Below are 22233 nucleotides of genomic sequence, written 5' to 3' on the forward strand. Positions count from 1 at the left end.
TTTTCCCCCACTGTATATATATATATATATATATATATATATATATATATATATGAGAGAGAGAGAAGGAGAGAAAGAAACAGAGAGAAGGAGAGAAAGAAACGGAGAGAAGGAGAGAAAGAAACGGAGAGAAGGAGAGAAAGAAATGCAGAAAGAAACGGAGTGGAGAGAAAGAAATGGAGAAAGAAACGGAGAGAAGGAGAGAAGGAGAGAAAGAAACTGAGAGAAGGAGGAAGGAGAGAAAGAAACGGAGAGAATGAGAGTAGGAGAGAAGGAGAGAAAGAGAGAAAGAAACGGAGAGAAGGAAACGGAGAGAAGGAGAGAAGGAAACGGAGAGAAAGAAACGGAGTAAAGGAAATTGAGAGAAAGAAATGGAGAGAAGGAGAGAAGGAAACGGAGAGAAGGAGAGAAGGAAACAGAGAGAAGGAGAGAAGGAAACGGAGAGAAGGAGAGAAGGAGAGAAAGAAACGGAGAGAAGGAGAGAAAGAGAGAAAGAAACAGAGAGAAGGAGAGAAGGAGAGAAAGAAACAGAGAGAAGGAGGAAGGAGAGAAAGAAACGGAGAGAAGGAGAGAAGGAAACGGAGAGAAGGAGAGAAGGAGAGAAGGAAACGGAGAGAATGAGAGAAGGAAACGGAGAGAAGGAGAGAAGGAGAGAAGGAAACGGAGAGAATGAGTGAACGAAACGGAGAGAAAGAAATGGAGAGAAGGAGAGAAAGAAACAGAGAGATAGAGAGAGAGAAACAGGGAGATAGAGAGAGAGAAACAGGGAGATAGAGGAGAGTTCATACAGACAGTTCATACAGACAGACAGATGGTCCCAAAACAGCACAGAAGAATACCAGAAAGCAACCTGTATCCAAAATATTGGAAAAAATCTAAACAAGAGGAATTAGCAATACAAAATGGTGACATATGGACAACCCATTTTAAAACACTCTACTACACCGTTCAAATTGACACAAACGCAGAACAACGCCAAATTCATGAGAAGTTGAATGGACTAGAAAAAGCTATAAAGGACAATCAAAATCCATTGGACTCCCCAATTACTGACCAGGAGCTCTATAAGAAACTTCAGGCTCTCAAATTTAAAAAAGCATGTGGACCTGATGGCATCCTAAATGAGATGCTCAAACTTACTAGTGCAAAAGTTCAATTGGCTATATTAATTTGATCCTGAGTGTAGGTTATTTCCCTGACATCTGGAATCAAGGACTCATAACCCCAATCTTTAAGAACGGAGACAAATTTGACCCTAACAATTATAGAGGCATTTGTGTGAACAGTAACCTGGGGAAGGTTTTCTGTAGTATTATAAATGGTAGAGTTCTAAACTTCCTTAACAAGCACAATGTCTTGAGTAAAAGCCAAATTGGATTTATACCAAAACATCGCACAACTGATCATATTTACACCCTACACACCCTGATAGATAAACATGTCCACCAAAATAATACCAAATTAATACGGAAATATATGCTTGCTTTATCGACTTCCAAAAAGCATTTGATTCAATTTGGCATACAGGACTGATCTACAAAGTTATTGAAAGTGATGAGGGGGTAAAACATATGATATAATTAAATCAATGTATACTGGCAATACGTGCAGCATTAGAATTGGCAAGAAAATAACATAATTATTTAACCGGGGCGGGGCCTTCGTCAGGGTTGCAATCTGAGCCCTGCACTCTTCAATATTTACATCAACGAATTGGCCACTATTCTAGAAAAATCCTCAGCCCTGGTGTTAGTCTCCACAATTCAGAAGTTAAATGCCTGCTCTTCACAGATGACCTATGCCTGCTGTCACCCACAACACATGGCCTACAGCAGAGCCTGGACCTGCTAGAGCAGTACTGCCAGACCTGGGCCCTGGCAGTAAACCCCAAAACAACTAAAATAATGATTTTCCGGAGAAGACCCAGATCTCAGGGAATTAGACCAAAGTTCTCAATTGGTACAAAATATATAGAGTACTGTACACACTACAATTAATTAGGTTTAAAAATAAGCTCAACTGGACACCTTAATGATGTAGTGAATGAACTGAGAGAGAAAGCACGCAGGGCATTCTACGCCATTAAAAAGCAAATTCAAATTGAAATACCTATTAAAATTTGGCTAAAACTAATTGAATATGTCATTGAACCAATTGCACTTTAAGGCAGCGAGGTGTGGGGTCCACTTGCGAAACAAGATTTCATCAAATGGGACAAACACCCCATTGAAACCCTGCATGCAGAGTTCTGTAAGATTCTCATACATGTCCAGAGGAAAACTACAAACAATGCATGCAGGGCAGAATTAGGCCAATATCCACTAATAATAAAAACTCAAAAAAGAGCAATTCAGTTTTGGAAACATCTAAAATATAGTGACCCCCTCTCATATCATTACCAAGCCCTCAATGCCAAGAGCTGAGCAAAGAAAAGAGTCCCCTCATCCAGCTGGTCCTGGGGCTGAGTTCACAAACCTGTTCTACTAACACACTGAAGCCTCAGGACCAGAACATCCAATCAATCAGATCAAAACAAATTACAACACAGTCAAAACAAAACTACATAACTTATTGGGAAACATAAGCACAAACACAAAGCAAAATGCAGTTCTATCTGGCCCTAAATCGACAGTACACTGTGGCTAATATTTGACCATGGTTACTGATCAAAACCTTAGAAAAACCTTGACAAAGTACAGGCTCAGTGAGCACAGCCTTGCCATTGAGAAGGGTAGACACAGGAAAACCTGGCTCCCTGTAGAGGAAAGGCTGTGCAACCACTGCACCACAGCGGAACCTGAGACGGAGCTGCATTTCCTGACAAAATGTCAACAATATAAAACAATTAGAGAGTGTCATTTCCCCAAATTTGAAACCCTTATTCAATTTTGATTCTCTTTTTTTTATTTTATTTTTTATTTATTTTTGTAAATATCCCAAATAAGCTTTGGCAATATGTACATTGTTACGTCATGCCAATAAAGTGCATTGAATTGAATTGAATTGAGAGAGGAGAGAGAGAGAGAGGAGAGAGAGAGAGAGAGAGAGAGAGAGAGAGAGAGAGAGAGGAGGAGAGAAGAGAGAGAGGAAGAGAGAGAGAGAGGAGAGAGAGGAGAGGAGAGAGAGAGGAGAGAGAGAGAAGAGAGAGAGAGAGAGAGAGAGAGAGAGAGAGAGAGAGAGAGAGAGAGAGAGAGAGGAGAGAGAGAGAGAGAGAGAGAGAGAGAGAGAGAGAGAGAGAGAGAGAGAGAGAGAGAGAGATGTTTGAGCATCCTGTCTGTTGTGTGATGATGTAAGTGGTTTATGTTTAATTATGAAATAGATACCAGTATGCCATTGTGTCAGCTTAGTATTGTTGGCACAGATTTATGTTATTCAATGACATTTAGAAACATTTACACAGGCACATTAGCGAGCAGCCATGCAAGTCTCATATCATATACTGTTGTGTGATGATCAAAGTTGTTTCTGTTCAGTGTGATACACGATGTAGGATTTATGTTAATCAAAGACATTTGCACATTTGCTAGAACACACACACACACACACACACACACACACACACACACACACACACACACACACACACACACACACACACACACACTTCCACCCTCCCCTTTCCACCCACCCATCCACTCAGTCTCTGAAGTAATGTTTGACCTTCAGTCAGTCTCTGAAGTAATGTTTGACCTTCAGTCAGTCTCTGAAGTAATGTTTGACCTTGAGTTCCAGTAATTGTCAACCATTTCCACGACAGTGGACACAGTGGACACACTGACCTGTTGCACCCTCTACAACCACTGTGATTATTATTATTTGACCCTGTTGGTCATCTATGAACGTTTGAACATCTTGGCCATGTTCTGTTATAATCTCCACCCGGCACAGCCAGAAGAGGACTGGTTCCTCCCTAGGTTTCTTCCTAGGTTCCTGCCTTTCTAGGGAGTTTTTCCTAGCCACCGTGCTTCTACGTAAAGGATTGCTTGCTCTTTGGGTTTTTAGGCTGGGTTTGTGAATAAAGCAGTGACTTCTGCTGATGTAAAAATAGCTTTATAAATACGTTTGATTGATTGATCGACACAGTGGACACATTGAACACAGTGGAAACACTGGACACAGTGGACTCATTGAAAACACTGAACACAATGGACACATTGGACACATTGAACACATTGGACACAATGGACACATTGAACACAGTGGACACATACAGTACATGACTGAGATGTACTGTATAATATATTCTCTGTCTCCACCTCTCCCTCTCTTTTCTATAATCTCTCTCATCTCTTCCCTCCTCTTCCTTCCTCCCTCTCCTTCTCTCTCCCTCCTCCCTCTTCACATATCCATCCACCCTCACCTCTTGTCTTCCCCTGTTCCTCAGCTCCGTGCGGAGGTGATCTGAAGGCTCCTAGTGGTATCATCCTGTCCCCTGGTTGGCCAGAGCTCTATAAGGAGGCTCTTAACTGTGAGTGGGTCATCGAGGCTCTGCCAGGATACCCCATCAAGATCATTTTCGACAAGTGAGTCAGGACACAAAAGGTCCTCTTTCTCGCTACCTTTTATGTCTTTCATTCTGCCTCTCGCTATCTCTCACTCTTTCTCACTTTCACTTTCACTCTCAGGGCTCTAAAGTGCGAGCTACTAAATATTTTTCTGTGTAACCTGGTATTTTTATTTGGGAGCACCATTCCCTCAGATAATAATTGTTACTAATAATTAGGCTTCACATTACCACAGCCACCAAGTTCCATGGAGCTGCTGCATGCCTCCAGTTCCCGGGCCATACACGCCAAACCAAGCCACGTCAAGCAGGCAACACGCAGTTTCTCCAGGCTGTTTATTCTCTCTCAGGAAGCTGTCAATATACCGAATATATATATATATAATATATATATAATATACCGAAGAGAAAAAAAAAACAAAAAAACAGTGCTGCTCTTTCCACATTGCGTCTAAATACGAATTCAGAGATTTACTTTATTATTCGATTAGTTTGTGTGTATATCTCTCTAATACGGGTTAGTTTGTGTATATCTCTCTAATACGGGTTAGTTTGTGTGTATATCTCTCTAATACGGGTTAGTGTGTGTATATCTCTCTAATACGGGTTAGTTTGTGTATATATCTCTCTAATACGGGTTAGTTTGTGTGTATATCTCTCTAATACGGGTTAGTTTGTGTATATCTCTCTAATACGGGTTAGTTTGTGTATATATCTCTCTCTAATACGGGTTAGTTTGTGTATATATCTCTCTCTAATACGGGTTAGTTTGTGTGTATATCTCTCTAATACGGGTTAGTTTGTGTGTATATCTCTCTAATACGGGTTAGTTTGTGTGTATATCTCTCTAATACGGGTTAGTGTGTGTATATCTCTCTAATACGGGTTAGTTTGTGTGTATATCTCTCTAATACGGGTTAGTTTGTGTATATATCTCTCTAATACGGGTTAGTTTGTGTGTATATCTCTCTAATACGGGTTAGTTTGTGTATATCTCTCTAATACGGGTTAGTTTGTGTATATATCTCTCTCTAATACGGGTTAGTTTGTGTATATATCTCTCTCTAATACGGGTTAGTTTGTGTGTATATCTCTCTAATACGGGTTAGTTTGTGTATATCTCTCTAATACGGGTTAGTTTGTGTATATCTCTCTAATACGGGTAAGTTTGTGTATATATCTCTCTCTAATACGGGTTAGTTTGTGTGTATATCTCTCTAATACGGGTTAGTTTGTGTATATATCTCTCTAATACGGGTTAGTTTGTGTATATATCTCTCTAATACGGGTTAGATTGTGTATATCTCTCTAATACGGGTTAGTTTGTGTATATCTCTCTAATACGGGTTAGTTTGTGTATATATCTCTCTCTAATACGGGTTAGTTTGTGTGTATATCTCTCTAATACGGGTTAGTTTGTGTATATATCTCTCTAATACGGGTTAGTTTGTGTATATATCTCTCTAATACGGGTTAGTTTGTGTATATCTCTCTAATACGGGTTAGTTTGTGTATATCTCTCTCTAATACGGGTTAGTTTGTGTATATCTCTCTAATACGGGTTAGTTTGTGTATATCTCTCTAATACGGGTTAGTTTGTGTATATATCTCTCTAATACGGGTTAGTTTGTGTATATCTCTCTAATACGGGTTAGTTTGTGTATATCTCTCTCTAATACGGGTTAGTTTGTGTATATCTCTCTAATACGGGTTAGTTTGTGTATATCTCTCTAATACGGGTTAGTTTGTGTATATATCTCTCTAATACGGGTTAGTTTGTGTATATCTCTCTAATACGGGTTAGTTTGTGTATATATCTCTCTAATACGGGTTAGTTTGTGTATATATCTCTCTCTAATACGGGTTAGTTTGTGTATATCTCTCTAATACGGGTTAGTTTGTGTATATATCTCTCTAATACGGGTTAGTTTGTGTATATCTCTCTAATACGGGTTAGTTTGTGTATATATCTCTCTCTAATACGGGTTAGTTTGTGTGTATATCTCTCTAATACGGGTTAGTTTGTGTATATATCTCTCTAATACGGGTTAGTTTGTGTATATATCTCTCTAATACGGGTTAGTTTGTGTATATCTCTCTAATACGGGTTAGTTTGTGTATATCTCTCTAATACGGGTTAGTTTGTGTATATATCTCTCTCTAATACGGGTTAGTTTGTGTGTATATCTCTCTAATACGGGTTAGTTTGTGTATATATCTCTCTAATACGGGTTAGTTTGTGTATATATCTCTCTAATACGGGTTAGTTTGTGTATATCTCTCTAATACAGGTTAGTTTGTGTATATCTCTCTCTAATACGGGTTAGTTTGTGTATATCTCTCTAATACGGGTTAGTTTGTGTATATCTCTCTAATACGGGTTAGTTTGTGTATATATCTCTCTAATACGGGTTAGTTTGTGTATATCTCTCTAATACGGGTTAGTTTGTGTATATCTCTCTCTAATACGGGTTAGTTTGTGTATATCTCTCTAATACGGGTTAGTTTGTGTATATCTCTCTAATACGGGTTAGTTTGTGTATATATCTCTCTAATACGGGTTAGTTTGTGTATATCTCTCTAATACGGGTTAGTTTGTGTATATATCTCTCTAATACGGGTTAGTTTGTGTATATATCTCTCTCTAATACGGGTTAGTTTGTGTATATCTCTCTAATACGGGTTAGTTTGTGTATATATCTCTCTAATACGGGTTAGTTTGTGTATATCTCTCTAATACGGGTTAGTTTGTGTATATCTCTCTCTAATACGGGTTAGTTTGTGTATATCTCTCTAATACGGGTTAGTTTGTGTATATATCTCTCTAATACGGGTTAGTTTGTGTATATCTCTCTAATACGGGTTAGTTTGTGTATATATCTCTCTAATACGGGTTAGTTTGTGTATATCTCTCTAATACGGGTTAGTTTGTGTATATCTCTCTAATACGGGTTAGTTTGTGTATATATCTCTCTAATACGGGTTAGTTTGTGTATATATCTCTCTAATACGGGTTAGTTTGTGTATATATCTCTCTAATACGGGTTAGTTTGTGGTATATCTCTCTAATACGGGTTAGTTTGTGTATATATCTCTCTAATACGGGTTAGTTTGTGTATATATCTCTCTAATACGGGTTAGTTTGTGGTATATCTCTCTAATACGGGTTAGTTTGTGTATATATCTCTCTAATACGGGTTAGTTTGTGGTATATCTCTCTAATACGGGTTAGTTTGTGTATATATCTATCTAATACGGGTTAGTTTGTGGTATATCTCTCTAATACGGGTTAGTTTGTGTATATATCTCTCTAATACGGGTTAGTTTGTGTATATATCTCTCTATTACGGGTTAGTTTGTGTATATATCTCTCTAATACGGGTTAGTTTGTGTATATATCTCTCTAATACGGGTTAGTTTGTGTGTATCTCTCTCTAATACGGGTTAGTTTGTGTGTATCTCTCTCTAATACGGGTTAGTTTGTGTATATATCTCTCTAATACGGGTTAGTTTGTGTATATATCTCTCTAATACAGGTTAGTGTGTGGTATATCTCTCTAATACGGGTTAGTTTGTGTGTATCTCTCTAATACGGGTTAGTTTGTGTATATCTCTCTCTAATACGGGTTAGTTTGTGTATATATCTCTCTAATACGGGTTAGTTTGTGTGTATATCTCTCTAATACGGGTTAGTTTGTGTATATCTCTCTCTAATACGGGTTAGTTTGTGTGTATATCTCTCTAATACGGGTTAGTTTGTGTGTATATCTCTAATATGGGTTAGTTTGTGTATATCTCTCTCTAATACGGGTTAGTTTGTGTATATATCTCTCTAATACGGGTTAGTTTGTGTATATCTCTCTCTAATACGGGTTAGTATGTGTGTATATCTCTCTAATACGGGTTAGTTTGTGTGTATATCTCTCTAATACGGGTTAGTTTGTCTATATATCTCTCTAATACGGGTTAGTTTGTGTATATATCTCTCTAATACGGGTTAGTTTGTCTATATCTCTCTCTAATACGGGTTAGTTTGTGTGTATCTCTCTCTAATACGGGTTAGTTTGTGTATATATCTCTCTAATACGGGTTAGTTTGTGTATATCTCTCTAATACGGGTTAGTTTGTGTATATATCTCTCTAATACGGGTTAGTTTGTGTATATATCTCTCTAATACGGGTTAGTTTGTGTATATCTCTCTAATACGGGTTAGTTTGTGTATATCTCTCTAATACGGGTTAGTTTGTGTATATATCTCTCTAATACGGGTTAGTTTGTGTATATATCTCTCTAATACGGGTTAGTTTGTGGTATATCTCTCAAATACGGGTTAGTTTGTGTATATATCTCTCTAATACGGGTTAGTTTGTGTATATATCTTTCTAATACGGGTTAGTTTGTGGTATATCTCTCTAATACGGGTTAGTTTGTGGTATATCTCTCTAATACGGGTTAGTTTGTGTATATATCTCTCTAATACGGGTTAGTTTGTGTATATCTCTCTAATACGGGTTAGTTTGTGTGTATATCTCTAATACGGGTTCGTTTGTGGTATATCTCTCTAATACGGGTTAGTTTGTGTATATATCTCTCTAATACGGTTTAGTTTGTGTATATATCTCTCTAATACGGGTTAGTTTGTGTATATATCTCTCTAATACGGGTTAGTTTGTGTATATCTCTCTAATACGGGTTAGGTTGTGTGTATATCTCTCTAATACGGGTTAGTTTGTGTGTATATCTCTCTAATACGGATTAGTTTGTGTATATATCTCTCTAATACGGGTTAGTTTGTGTATATATCTCTCTAATACGGGTTAGTTTGTGTTTATCTCTCTAATACGGGTTAGTTTGTGTATATATCTCTCTAATACGGGTTAGTTTGTGTATATCTCTCTAATACGGGTTAGTTTGTGTGTATATCTCTCTAATACGGGTTAGTTTGTGTATATATCTCTCTAATACGGGTTAGTTTGTGTATATCTCTCTAATACGGGTTAGTTTGTGTATATATCTCTCTAATACGGGTTAGTTTGTGTATATATCTCTCTAATACGGGTTAGTTTGTGTATATATCTCTCTAATACGGGTTAGTTTGTGTATATATCTCTCTAATACGGGTTAGTTTGTGTGTATATCTCTCTAATACGGGTTAGTTTGTGTATATATCTCTCTAATACGGGTTAGTTTGTGTATATCTCTCTAATACGGGTTAGTTTGTGTATATATCTCTCTAATACGGGTTAGTTTGTGTATATCTCTCTAATACGGGTTAGTTTGTGTGTATATCTCTCTAATACGGGTTAGTTTGTGTATATATCTCTCTAATACGGGTTAGTTTGTGGTATATCTCTCTAATACGGGTTAGTTTGTGTATATCTCTCTAATACGGGTTAGTTTGTGTATATATCTCTCTAATACGGGTTAGTTTGTGTATATATCTCTCTAATACGGGTTAGTTTGTGGTATATCTCTCTAATACGGGTTAGTTTGTGTATATATCTCTCTAATACGGGTTAGTTTGTGTATATATCTCTCTAATACGGGTTAGTTTGTGTATATCTCTCTAATACGGGTTAGTTTGTGTATATCTCTCTAATACGGGTTAGTTTGTGTGTATATCTCTCTAATACGGGTTAGTTTGTGTATATATCTCTCTAATACGGGTTACTTTGTATATATATCTCTCTAATACGGGTTAGTTTGTGGTATATCTCTCTAATACGGGTTAGTTTGTGTATATATCTCTCTAATACGGGTTAGTTTGTGTATATCTCTCTAATACGGGTTAGTTTGTGTATATATCTCTCTAATACGGGTTAGTTTGTGTATATCTCTCTAATACGGGTTAGTTTGTGTATATATCTCTCTAATACGGGTTAGTTTGTGGTATATCTCTCTAATACGGGTTAGTTTGTGTATATCTCTCTAATACGGGTTAGTTTGTGTATATATCTCTCTAATACGGGTTAGTTTGTGGTATATCTCTCTAATACGGGTTAGTTTGTGTATATCTCTCTAATACGGGTTAGTTTGTGTATATATCTCTAATACAGGTTGATACTAGTGGTAGTGTAGATCAGCATTGTTGTTTGTGCAACGGCATGTTCTGAATCAGATAGCCTGTTCTAATATACTTTTCTAAATGTAACATGTATTCAAATGTGATTAGGGTCCCCTGGGAAACACTGACCAACATTTGGTTCCTACTCAGATTCCTGTTCACCCATTGGTTGTTCCCTCAGATTCCTGTTAACCCATTGGTTGTTCCCCCCAGGTTTCGTACTGAGGTAAACTATGACGTGCTGGAAGTGCGTGACGGCCGGTTCCCCTCCTCGCCTCTGATTGGTAGTTACCAGGGTACCCAGGTGCCCCAGTTCCTCATCAGCACCTCCAACTTCCTGTTCCTTCTCTTTTCCACCGACAAGAGCCACTCGGACATCGGCTTCCGCATCCGTTACGAGAGTAAGACTTTGTGTTTGTTGTGTTTTTAGGTCATCTTAGCCACCAACCAGTAAACATTTGTGATAATTACTTATGGATCCAGAACAAACATTTGAGAAACTCTGAAATGATTCCCTACATTTCTTCCTTTCCTCAATGACAAAAAGTATAACCAAATATATTCCAGATTAGTCTGCTTTACGTGACAGAGCCCACCATTACAAATAACCTGCCGATAATGTATAGTACCAAAAGTTTGGACACAAGGGGTTTTTCTTTATTTTTTTACTATTTTCTACATTGTAGAATAATAGTGAAGACATCACAACTATAAAATAACACATATGGAATTGTGTAGTAACCAAAACAAGTGTTAAAACTAATCAAAATATATTTTAGATTCTTCAATGTACCCACCCTTTGCATTGATGACAGCTTTGTACACTCTTGGCATTCTATCAACCAGTTTCACCTGGAATGGTTTTCAAACAGTCCTGAAGAAGTTCCCACATATGCTGAGCAATTGTTGTCTGCTTTTCCTTCACTCCGCGGTCCAACTCATCTCAAACCATCTCAAAAGTGTCTCACAAAGACACAGTGGTTGGAAACAAAAATCTCAAATTTGATGTTGAGATGTGTCTGTTACTTGAACACTGTGAAGCATTTATTTGGGCTGCAATTTCTGAGGCTGGTAACTCTAGTGAACTTATCCTCTGCAGCAGAGGTAACTCCGGGTCTTCCATTCCTGTGGCGGTCCTCATGAGAGCCAGTTTCATCATAGCGCTTGATGGTTTTTGTGACAGCTCTTGAAGAAACTTTTAAAGTTCTTGAAATTTTCCGGATTGACTGACCTTCATGTCTTAAAGTAAGGATGGACTGATGTTTTTCTTTGCTTATTTCAGCTGTTCTTGCCATAATATGGACTTGGTCTTTTATCAAATAGGGCTATCTTCTGTAAACCTACCCCTTCCTTGTCACAATACAACTGATTGCCAAAAAAGCATTAAGAAGGAAAGAAATTGCCCAAATGTACTTTTAACAAGGCACGCCTGTTAATTGGAATGCATTCCAGGTGACTACCTCATCAAATCAAATGTTATTGGTCACATACACGTGATTAGCAGATGTTATTGCGGGTGTAGCGAAAGGCTTGTGCTTCTAACTCGGACAGTGCAGTAATATCTAACAAGTAATATCTAACATACTACACAACATATACTTAATACACACAAATCAAAGTTGGAATGAATTAAGACTATATACAGTTGAAGTCGGAAGTATACACTTAGGTTGGAGTCATTAAAACTGGTTTTACAACCACTCCACAAATTTCTTCTTAACAAACTATAGTTTTGGCAAGTCAGTTAGGACATCTACTTTGTGCATGACACAAGTAATTTTTCCAACAATTGTTTACAGACAGATTATTTCACTTATAATTCACTCTATCACAATTCTAGTGGGTCAGAAGTTTACATACTAAGTTGACTGTGCCTTTAAACAGCTTGGAAAATTCAAGAAAATGATGTCATGGCTTTAGAAGCTTCTGATAGGCTAATTGACATCATTTGAGTCAATTGGAGGTGTACCTGTGGATGTATTTCAAGGCCTACCGTCAAACTCAGTGCCTCTTTGCTTGACATCATGCGAAAATCAAAAGAAATCAGCCAAGACCTCAGATAAAACATTGTAGACCTCCACAAATCTGGTTCGTCCTTGGGAGTAATTTCCAAATGCCTGAAGGTACCACATTCATCTATACAAACAATAGTATGCAAGTAAAAACACCATGGGACCACGCAGCCATCATACCGCTCAGGAAGGAGACTCGTTCTGTCTCCTGGAAATGAATGTACTTTGGTGCGAAAAGTTCAAATAAATCCCAGAACAACAGCAAAGGACCTTGTGAAGATGCTGGAGGAAACAGATACAGAAGTATCTACATCCACAGTAAAACAAGTCCTATATCGATGTAACCTGAAAGGCCGCTCAGCAAGGAAGAAACCGCTGCTCCAAAACCGCCATAAAAAAGTCAGACTACAGTTTGCAACTGCACATGGGGACAAAGATTGGACTTTTTGGAGAAATGTCCTCTGGTCTGATGAAACAAAAATACAACAGTTTGGCCATAATGACCATCGTTATGTTTGGAGGAAAAAGGGGGAGGCTTGCAAGCCGAAGAACACCTTCCCAGCCTTGAATCACGGGGGTGGCAGCATCATGTTGGGGGGTGCTTTGCTGCAGGAGGGACTGGTGCCCTTCACAAAATAGATGGCATCTTGAGGCAGAGAAATTATGTGGATGTATTGAAGCAACTTCTCAAGACATCAGTCAGAAAGTTAAAGCTTGGTCGCAAATGGGTCTTCCAAACTGACAATGACCCCTGGCATACTTCCAAAGATGTGGCAAAATGGCTTAAGGACAACAAAGTCAAGGTATTGGAGTAGCCATCACAAAGCCCTGACCTCAATCCCATAGAAAATGTGTGGGCAAAACTGAAAAAGCGTGTGCGAGCGAGGAGGCCTACAAACCTGACTCAGTTACACCAGCTCTGTCAGGAGGAATGTGCCAAAATTCACCCAACTTATTGTGGGAAGCTTGTGGAAGGCTACCCAAATTGTTTGACCCAAGTTAAACAATTTAAAAGCAATGCTACCAAATACTAATTGAGTGTATGTAAACTTCTGACCCACTGGGAATGTAATGAAAGAAATAAAAGCTCAAATAAATCATTCTCTCTACTATTATTCTGACATTTCACATTCTTAAAATAAAGTGGTGATCCTAACTGACCTAAGACAGGGAATTTTTACTTGGATTAAATGTCAGGAATTGTGAAAAACTGAGTTTAAATGTATTTGGCTAAGGTGTATGTAAACTTCCGACTTCAACTGTACATATGGACGAGCGATGTCAGAGCGGAACGGATTAAGATACAGTAGAATAGAATAGAATACAGTATATACATATGAGATGAGTAATACATAGACTAAGGTACAATAGAATAGAATACAGTATATACATATGAGATGAGTAATACATAGACTAAGATACAGTAGAATAGAATAGAATACAGTATATACATATGAGATGAGTAATGCCAGATATGTAAACATTAATAAAGTGACTAGTGTTCCATTCCTTAAAGTGGCCAGTGATTTCTAGTCTATGTATATAGGCAGCAGCTTCTAATGTGCTGCTGATGGCTGTTTAACAGTCTAATGGCCTTGAGATAGAAGCCGTTTTTCAGTCTCTCGGTCCCAGCTTTGATGCACCTGTACTGACCTCGCCTTCTGGATTGTAGCGGGGTGAACAGGCAGTGGCTCGGGAGGTTGATGTCCTTGATGATCTTTTTGGCCTTCCTGTGACATCAGGTGCTGTAGGTGTCCTGGAGGGCGGGAAGTTTGCCCCCGGTAATACGTTGGACAGACCGCACCCCCCTCTGGAGAGCCTTGCGGTTGCGGGTGGCACAGTTGCTGTAACAGCCTGACAGGATGCTTTCAATTGTGCATCTGTAAAAGTTTTTGAGGGTTTTAGGTGACATTCGTTAGCCTCCTGAAGTTGAAGAGGCTCTGTTGCGTCTTCTTCACCACACTGTCTGTGTGTGTAGCTGATTGAGAGAATGCCAAACGTGTGCAAAGCTGTCTTCAGGAGAAAAGGTTGGCTACTTCAAAGAATCTCAAATATAAAACATATTTTGATTTCTTCTACAATTTTTTTGTTACTACATGATTCCATATGTGTTATTTCATAGTTTTGATGTCTTCACTATTATTCTACAATGTAGAAAATAGTAAAAATAAAGGAAAATCCCGGAATGAGTAGTTGTATCCAAACTTTTGACTGTTACTGTATATGTGACCGACCGGATCAATTCGGTCTTATATAGCAACATTTGAATTGTGTTTTTTTTAAATAAAAGTATGATACGCTACATTTGAGGAACAATGGAAAAGTAATTCTGCTTTGAAAGTTGATAAACTTGTTACCCCACTTTTGAGAAAATGGACCTTGAATGAATAGCTACTGTAAACCTACTGGAGAGCTCTTCTTTGTCTACACCCATTCAGAATCGTTCACACCCTTTTAAGCCTTAACCCCACCCATCTCTTTAAGGATTCACATGTGAGGCCATGTACTGAACAGAGTGAGTACGGCGATGTAAACAACCAAAGGTTTCAATACTAGACTACATCTATATACAGTGACATCGTGAACATTCTATTGTCGTCCGACATCAAACTTGTTGTCGTTATGAAAAAGTATTAACACAAAAATGACAGGTTGCACGACATCAGCAGCCTGGTGTTCCAAAATAGCATAACTGGTGTATTTTAACAGCAATTGTCTCAATGTCAACAGTGAAGAGGCGACTCCGGGATGCTGGCCTTCTAGGCAGAGTTGCAAAGAAAAAGCCATATCTCAGACTGGCCAATAAAAATAAAAGATTAAGATGGGCAAAAGAACACAGACACTGGACAGAGGAACTCTGCCTAGAAGGCCAGCATCCCAGAGTCGCCTCTTCACTGTTGACATTGAGAAGGGTGTTTTGCGGGTACTATTCAACAAAGTTGCAAGTTGAGGACTTGTGAGGCGTCTATTTCTCAAACTAGACACTCTAATGTACTTGTCCTCTTGCTCAGTTGTGCACCGGGGCCTCCCACTCCTCTTTCTATTCTGGTTAGAGCCAGTTTGTGCTGTTCTGTAAAGGGAGTAGTACACAGCGTTGTACCAGATCTTCAGTTTCTTGGCAATTTCTCACATAAAATAGCCTTCATTTCTCAGAACAAGAATATACTGACAAGTTTCAGAAGAAAGTTATCTGTTTCTGGCCATTTTGAGCCTGTAATCGAACCCACAAATGCTGATGCTTCAGATACTCAACTAGTCTAAAGAAGGCCAGTTTTATTGCTTCTTTAATCAGAACAACAGTTTTCAGCTGAGCAAACAAACCCTGCAAAAGGATTTTCTAATGGTCAATTAAAATTATAAACTTGTATTAGCAAACACAACGTGCCATTGGAACACAGGAGTGATGGTTGCTGATAATGGGCCTCTGTACGCATATGTAGATATTACATACAAAAACAGCCTTTTCCAGCTGCAATAGTCATTTACAACATTAACAATGTCTACACTGCATTTCTGATCAATTTGATGTTATTTTAATGGCCTAAAAAATATGATTTTCTTTCAAAAACAAGGACATTTCTAAGTGACACCAAACTTTTTAACGGTAGTGTATTTGTCACATGCACCGAATACAACAGGTGTAGACCTTACAGTGAAATGCTTACTTTCAAACCCTTAACCAACAATGCAGTTTTAAGAAAAATACCCCAAACCATAAATAAATAAAAGTAATAAATAATTAAAGAGCAGCAGTAAAATAGTGTGTGATGAAATAAAAGCACTGTATTCTACCGGAGAATTTTAGAACTTGGCCTAAAGTTATATTTTTAATTTGACTTTGGTGCAGGTCATGTTGTTCTTCACATTACCGTCTCTAAACACACACTATATCAAATCAAATCCAAATCTATTTGTCACATGCATAGGATATAGAAGGTGTAAATGGTACAGTAAAATGCTTACTTGCATTGTGGAGTCATTTGTTCAATGTTAGCTAGCTAGCTAACATTAGGCTTTAACTAGCAATGCAAATGGATCTGAGATACGAATAATGTTACTACACAGATCGTACATGTAACGTTAGCTAGCGAGCCAGCTAGCGAGCTAACATTAGCTAGCTAGCTAACAGTACGCTTTAACTTGCACTAAAAACTACTTTCTGAGAATTTTTTTTATGTATAATATCTGAAAATGTAGCTAGCTAGACTCTGTTACCCGTATACATGGATGAACGCTTCTCCCTCTCTGTCATGGATGCCATGGTTGCCCTTAGCTTGACGATGTAATCCGGGGAGAGGTGTTTTATATAACAGCCTTCAGTGTTCTCTTTTCGACTCCCTCCGCATTTACAATTAAACCCTCTGAATTTTTTTATCTCATTATCTATCATACTCTGCTTCCACCAGGCATTCCACTGATTTCAAAACTCGGTCCTCCAGAAAGGGGAGAGTCTTAGCAACACTTTTGCAGTACTTCATGATATCTTTCAAAAAAGCTGTGTTAGATACCTACACATTCTGAAGGCGTGCTTCACGGTAATTCAATCCGAACTCATCTCTCTGCATTATCTCAGCCAATCACATGGCGAGCGGGAATGTTTCTGGCTTGTTCTGCCAAAAATGGCATTTTGATAAATTTTTTTTTTTTAACAGTTACGTTGGAATGGCTCCTGTGAAGTAGTGACGCGTGACAAACTTAGTTTCTTGAAATGTGTCACATACGATTTTTTTATTCCACTGCTATAATCATGCCAGGTCCCTGACTGAGCTATAATCATGACAGGACAGGTCATGGCACCCCTATGGTGGAACAAGCTCCCTCACGACGCCAGGACAGCGGAGTCAATCACCACCTTCCGGAGACACCTGAAACCCCACCTCTTTCAGGAATACCTGGGATAGGATAAAGTAATCCTTCTAACCCCCCCCCCCCCCCCCCCCCCACTGGATATCATAAGGTGAATGCACCAATTTGTAAGTCGCTCTGGATAAGAGCGTCTGCTAAATGACTTAAATGTAAATGTCCCTGGCTGAGCTATAAACATGCCAGGACAGGTCTCTGACTGAGATATAATCATGCCAGGACAGGTCTCTGACTGAGATATAATCATGCCAGGTCTCTGACTGAGATATAATCATGCATTCACCACCTGGGGGCTGCCCGGCAGGAAGTCCTGGACCCAGTTGCACAGGGCGGGGTCGAGGCCCAGGGTCTCAAGCTTAATAATGAGTTTGGAGGGTACTATGGTGTTGAATGCTGTAGTCAATGAACAGCATTCTTACATAGGTATTCCTCTTGTCCAGATGGGATAGAGCAATGTGCAGTGTGATGGCGATTGCGACGTATGTGGACCTATTTGACTTGGTGGCAGGTAGCCTAGTGGTTAGAGCGTTGGACTAGTAATTGAAAGGTTGCTAGATCAAATCCCCGAGCTGACAAGGTAAAAATCTGTCGCTCTGCCCATGAACAAGGCAGTTAACCCACTGTTCCTAAGCCGTCATTGAAAATAAGAATTTGTTCTTAACTGACTTGCCTAGTTAAATAAAGGTACAAATAAATAAATTGGGGTGATAAGCAAACTGAAGTGGGTCTAGGGTATCAGGGCGGAGGTGATATGATCCTTGACTAGCCTCTCAAAGCACTTCACGATGACAGAGGTGAGGTCTACCGGGACGATAGTAATTTAATTCAGTTACGTTAGCTTTCTTGGTAACAGGAACAACGGTGGCCATCTTGAACCTTAGTAACCCTTAGTCACACCACACTCTCTGCTTTACCTGACTCAGCTTAGTAACCCTTAGTAACCCTTAGTCACACCACACTCTCTGCTAGGCTTTAATAATTCACCATGGTTACTGCACCACTCAGACAGAAACAGGGACAGGTATGTGTGTAGGAGAGATCACTTTTAGTTGGTCCCTGTATTCAAAACAAAAAAAACGACAGGAAGTTGTGCAAGATTATTAGTTTGCGTTCCAAATGGCACCCTTCTCCATATGGACCCTGGTCAAAAGTACTTTAGTTTAGTTTATTAATTCGAACTTAAAAAAAACAAAAAAAACAATCACACATACTACTTGAAAAAGCCATAAGTGCACATGAGTTAAATCATGGAGAACAACACACAATAAAGTCTGGGACTTATTTCCATTGCGGTCCTCTTGGTGTAGAGAATAGTGTGCCGTTTGGTACACGATCTTAGTGTGTCATGGTACTGAATAAATGCCTTTTAGTATATCACACTGTTACACTGGTCCATTTGAGATAGGTGTTGAACCTGAAATACAGAATGACTGACGCAATCAGAATGGGATGTGGTATTGTGGCGTAGGGAAGAGGGGTGTGTGTGTGTGTGTGTGTGTGTGTGTGTGTGTGTGCGTGTGCGCATGTGTGTGTGTGTGTGCGTGTGTGTGTGTGTCTGTGTGTGCGTGTGTGCACGTGTGTGCGTGTGTATAATAACCCGTGTGTGTGTGTGTGCGTGCCCGTGTGCGCATATGTGTAATAACCATGAGTGTGTGTGTGTGTGTGTGTGTGTGTGTGTGTGTGTGTGTGTGTGTGTGTGTGTGTGTGTGTGTGTGTGTGTGTGTGTGTGTGTGTGTGTGTGTGTATAATAACCCGTGTGTGTGCGTGCCCGTGTACGCGTGTGTGTATAATAACCTCAGTGTGTGTGTGTGTGTGTGTGTGTATAATAACCCGTGTGTGTGCGTGCCCGTGTGCGCGTGTGTGTATAATAACCTCAGTGTGTGTGTGTGTGTGTGTGTGTGTGTGTGTGTGTGTGTGTGTGTGTGTGTGTGTGTGTAATAACCCTGGTGTGTGTGTGTGTGTGTGTGTAATAACCCTGGTGTGTGTGTGTCTGTGTGTGTGTCTGTGTGTGTGTGTGTGTAATAACCCTGGTGTGTGTGTGTGTCTGTGTGTGTGTGTGTGTGTGTGTGTGTGTGTGTGTGTGTGTGTGTGTGTGTGTGTGTGTGTGTGTGTGTCTGTGTGTGTGTGTGTGTGTGTGTGTGTAATAACCCTGGTGTGTGTTTTCCTCCTCAGCTCTACAGCTACAGTCAGATCACTGTGTCGACCCTGGCATCCCCGTCAACGGCCAACGCCATGGCAACGACTTCTACGTGGGTGCCCTGGTAACGTTCAGCTGTGACGCGGGGTACTCCCTCAGCGACCCGGAACCCCTGGAGTGTGAACCGAACTTCCAGTGGTGTCGACCCCTGCCCAGCTGTGATGGTACGGCCCGATTTCTGAATTCTGTTCACAAAATAGCGCCCAGGTTAGCTCCAGGTGGAAGTTGCCCTTTATCATACAGTAACACTAGGATAATCTTATGACTTCCCAATATCTAACTTTAACCGTTGGGGGGGAATCTTGAAACGGACCCTAAATCAGTGTTCAGGACCCTTTTATGTAGTGTCTGAATGTATCCTCAAAGTGACAGCCTTTTTTGCAAATACTTCTATATGAGACACTATATTCACTTTATTCTCTGAGTATTTGGCAACTAGACAAGTCTTTCTAGATGTTTCCTACCCTCTAAAATGTTCATCTCTTTTTTTTCCCCACTGTAAAATATTTTTATCTATGACTCGCCTTCCTATTTCACTGTAAAGGCTTTTATATTTAAGGCCAGTATTGATTTCCTCCTCCTGTATAATTATATTGATGATATCCCCCTCTCTGTATATGTCCTTCAGAAGGGCACTGCTAGTAAACTGCATTGTAGTGCATGGTGAAACCTGGGGACATTTCATTAAGTGTAGTTCTAGTATCTACCGATACTGTCTCTGTCTCTCTCTGTCCCCCTCTCTGTCCCTCTCTCTGTCTCTCTCTCTTTATTTCTCTCTCTCTCTCTTTCCCTCTCTGTCCCTCGCTCTCTCACTCTCTCTTTCGCTCTCGCTTTCGCTCTCTCGTTCTCTCTCTATCTAACCCTCCTCTCTTTATGCCTCCCTCCCTCTCCTTCCCCTTCCTCCTCCCTCTCTCTGCAGCGTTGTGTGGAGGTTATATTCAGGGTAACACCGGTACCATCCTCTCTCCGGGGTTTCCAGACTTCTATCCTCACAACCTCAACTGCACCTGGATGATAGAGTCCTCCCACGGCAAAGGTGAGCAGGGCCATTCCTGTCTACATGCTTTCAGTCTGATTCAATTTCAATTTCACTGACATTGTCATTTCATTTATCAGGTCCTACAAAGAATGCTGGTACATCCCTGCACCGCTGATACCCAACCCCCCAGTTGCATCACTATTAAAGTTATTTCCTCTTCATAAAGTATATTGGTTCCCTCTTCATAAAGTATCTTGGTTTCCTCTTCATAAAGTATCTTGGTTTCCTCTTCATAAAGTATATTGGTTCCCTCTTCATAAAGTATCTTGGTTTCCTCTTCATAAAGTATCTTGGTTTCCTCTTCATAAAGTATATTGGTTCCCTCTTCATAAAGTATCTTGGGTTCCTCTTCATAAAGTATCTTGGTTCCCTCTTCATAAAATATCTTGGTTTCCTCTTCATAAATTAGCTTGGTTTCTTCTTCATGAAGTATATTTGTTTCCTCTTCATGAAGTATCTTGGTTTCCTCTTCATAAAGTATCTTGGTTTCCTCTTTATAAAGTATCTTGGTTTCCTCTTCATGAACTGTCTTGGTTGCCCAACCCCCCATCACATAACTATTAGATCTAGCACCACATGTGAAACCTGTGTAGGCTATAGGTTTGGCCTAGGCATCTAGATTCAATCTTGGAAATTTTTTTGTCTGAGCGAATGGTTGTTGGGCTATAACAGAATGATAATAGTTTATACACTGTACATTGACCGCAACTAAGCCCCAAAAGAGATTGTATTGGAAAATAACAATCATTTCACACCTTGATTACATTGAGACACGGTCATGTCTTTTTTTTTAGGGGGGGGGGTACAGATTTCCTGAAATTATCAAATGTTTTGCTGAATTCCTGATGATTTTACTGTTTTTTCTTTAACCAAAAACCAATGTATAAAATAGTACAAATATAGAAAACTCCTGAATGAGTAGGTGTGTGCAAACCTTTGACTGATACTAAAGTTTTAGAACACCTACTCATTCAAGGGTTTTTCTATATTTTTACTATTTTCTACATTGTAGAATAATAGTGAAGACATCAAAACTATGAAACAACACATATGGAATCATGAAGTAACGAAAAAAGTTACTTCACTCTCCTTCTTGGTCAAATAGCCCTTACACAGCCTGGAGGTGTATTGGGTCATTGTCCTGTTGAAAAACAAATGATTGCCCCACTAAGCAAAAACTAGATGGGATAGGGTATCACTGCAGAATGTTGTAGTAGCCAGGCTGGTCAAGTGTGCTTGAATTCTAAATACATCACAGACAGTGTCACCAGCAATGCACCCCCACACCATCACACCTCCTCCTCCATGCTTCACAGTCGGAACAACACATGCGGAAATCATCCGTTCACCTAATCTGCGTCTCACAAAGATGTGGCGGTTGGAACCGGATATCACAAATTTGGACTCATCAGACCAAAGGACAGATTTCCACCGGTCTAATGTCCATTGCTCGTGTTTCTTGGCCCAAGCAAGTCTCTTCTTCTTAACCTGTCTGGGAACCTGGGACATTTGCATCCCACCCTAGTCAACAGCCAGTGGAATCGCGTCGCACG

At 39.6% G+C, this 22233-nt stretch overlaps 1 protein-coding gene across 1 annotated transcript in view; it reads left to right on the forward strand.

The window, feature by feature from the left end:
- The window catches only part of csmd2 (CUB and Sushi multiple domains 2), an 854766-nt gene that overhangs the window by 467003 nt on the left and 365530 nt on the right, over positions 1–22233 (forward strand). Inside the window, 4 exon segments of the mRNA XM_082961372.1 lie at positions 4385–4523; positions 10783–10970; positions 19617–19805; positions 20561–20677. Coding sequence (XP_082817498.1) covers positions 4385–4523; positions 10783–10970; positions 19617–19805; positions 20561–20677 — 633 coding nt within the window.

Source organism: Salmo salar, chromosome 14 (assembly GCF_965601325.2).
Source record: "Salmo salar chromosome 14, fSalSal1, whole genome shotgun sequence".
Taxonomy (NCBI): domain Eukaryota; kingdom Metazoa; phylum Chordata; class Actinopteri; order Salmoniformes; family Salmonidae; genus Salmo; species Salmo salar.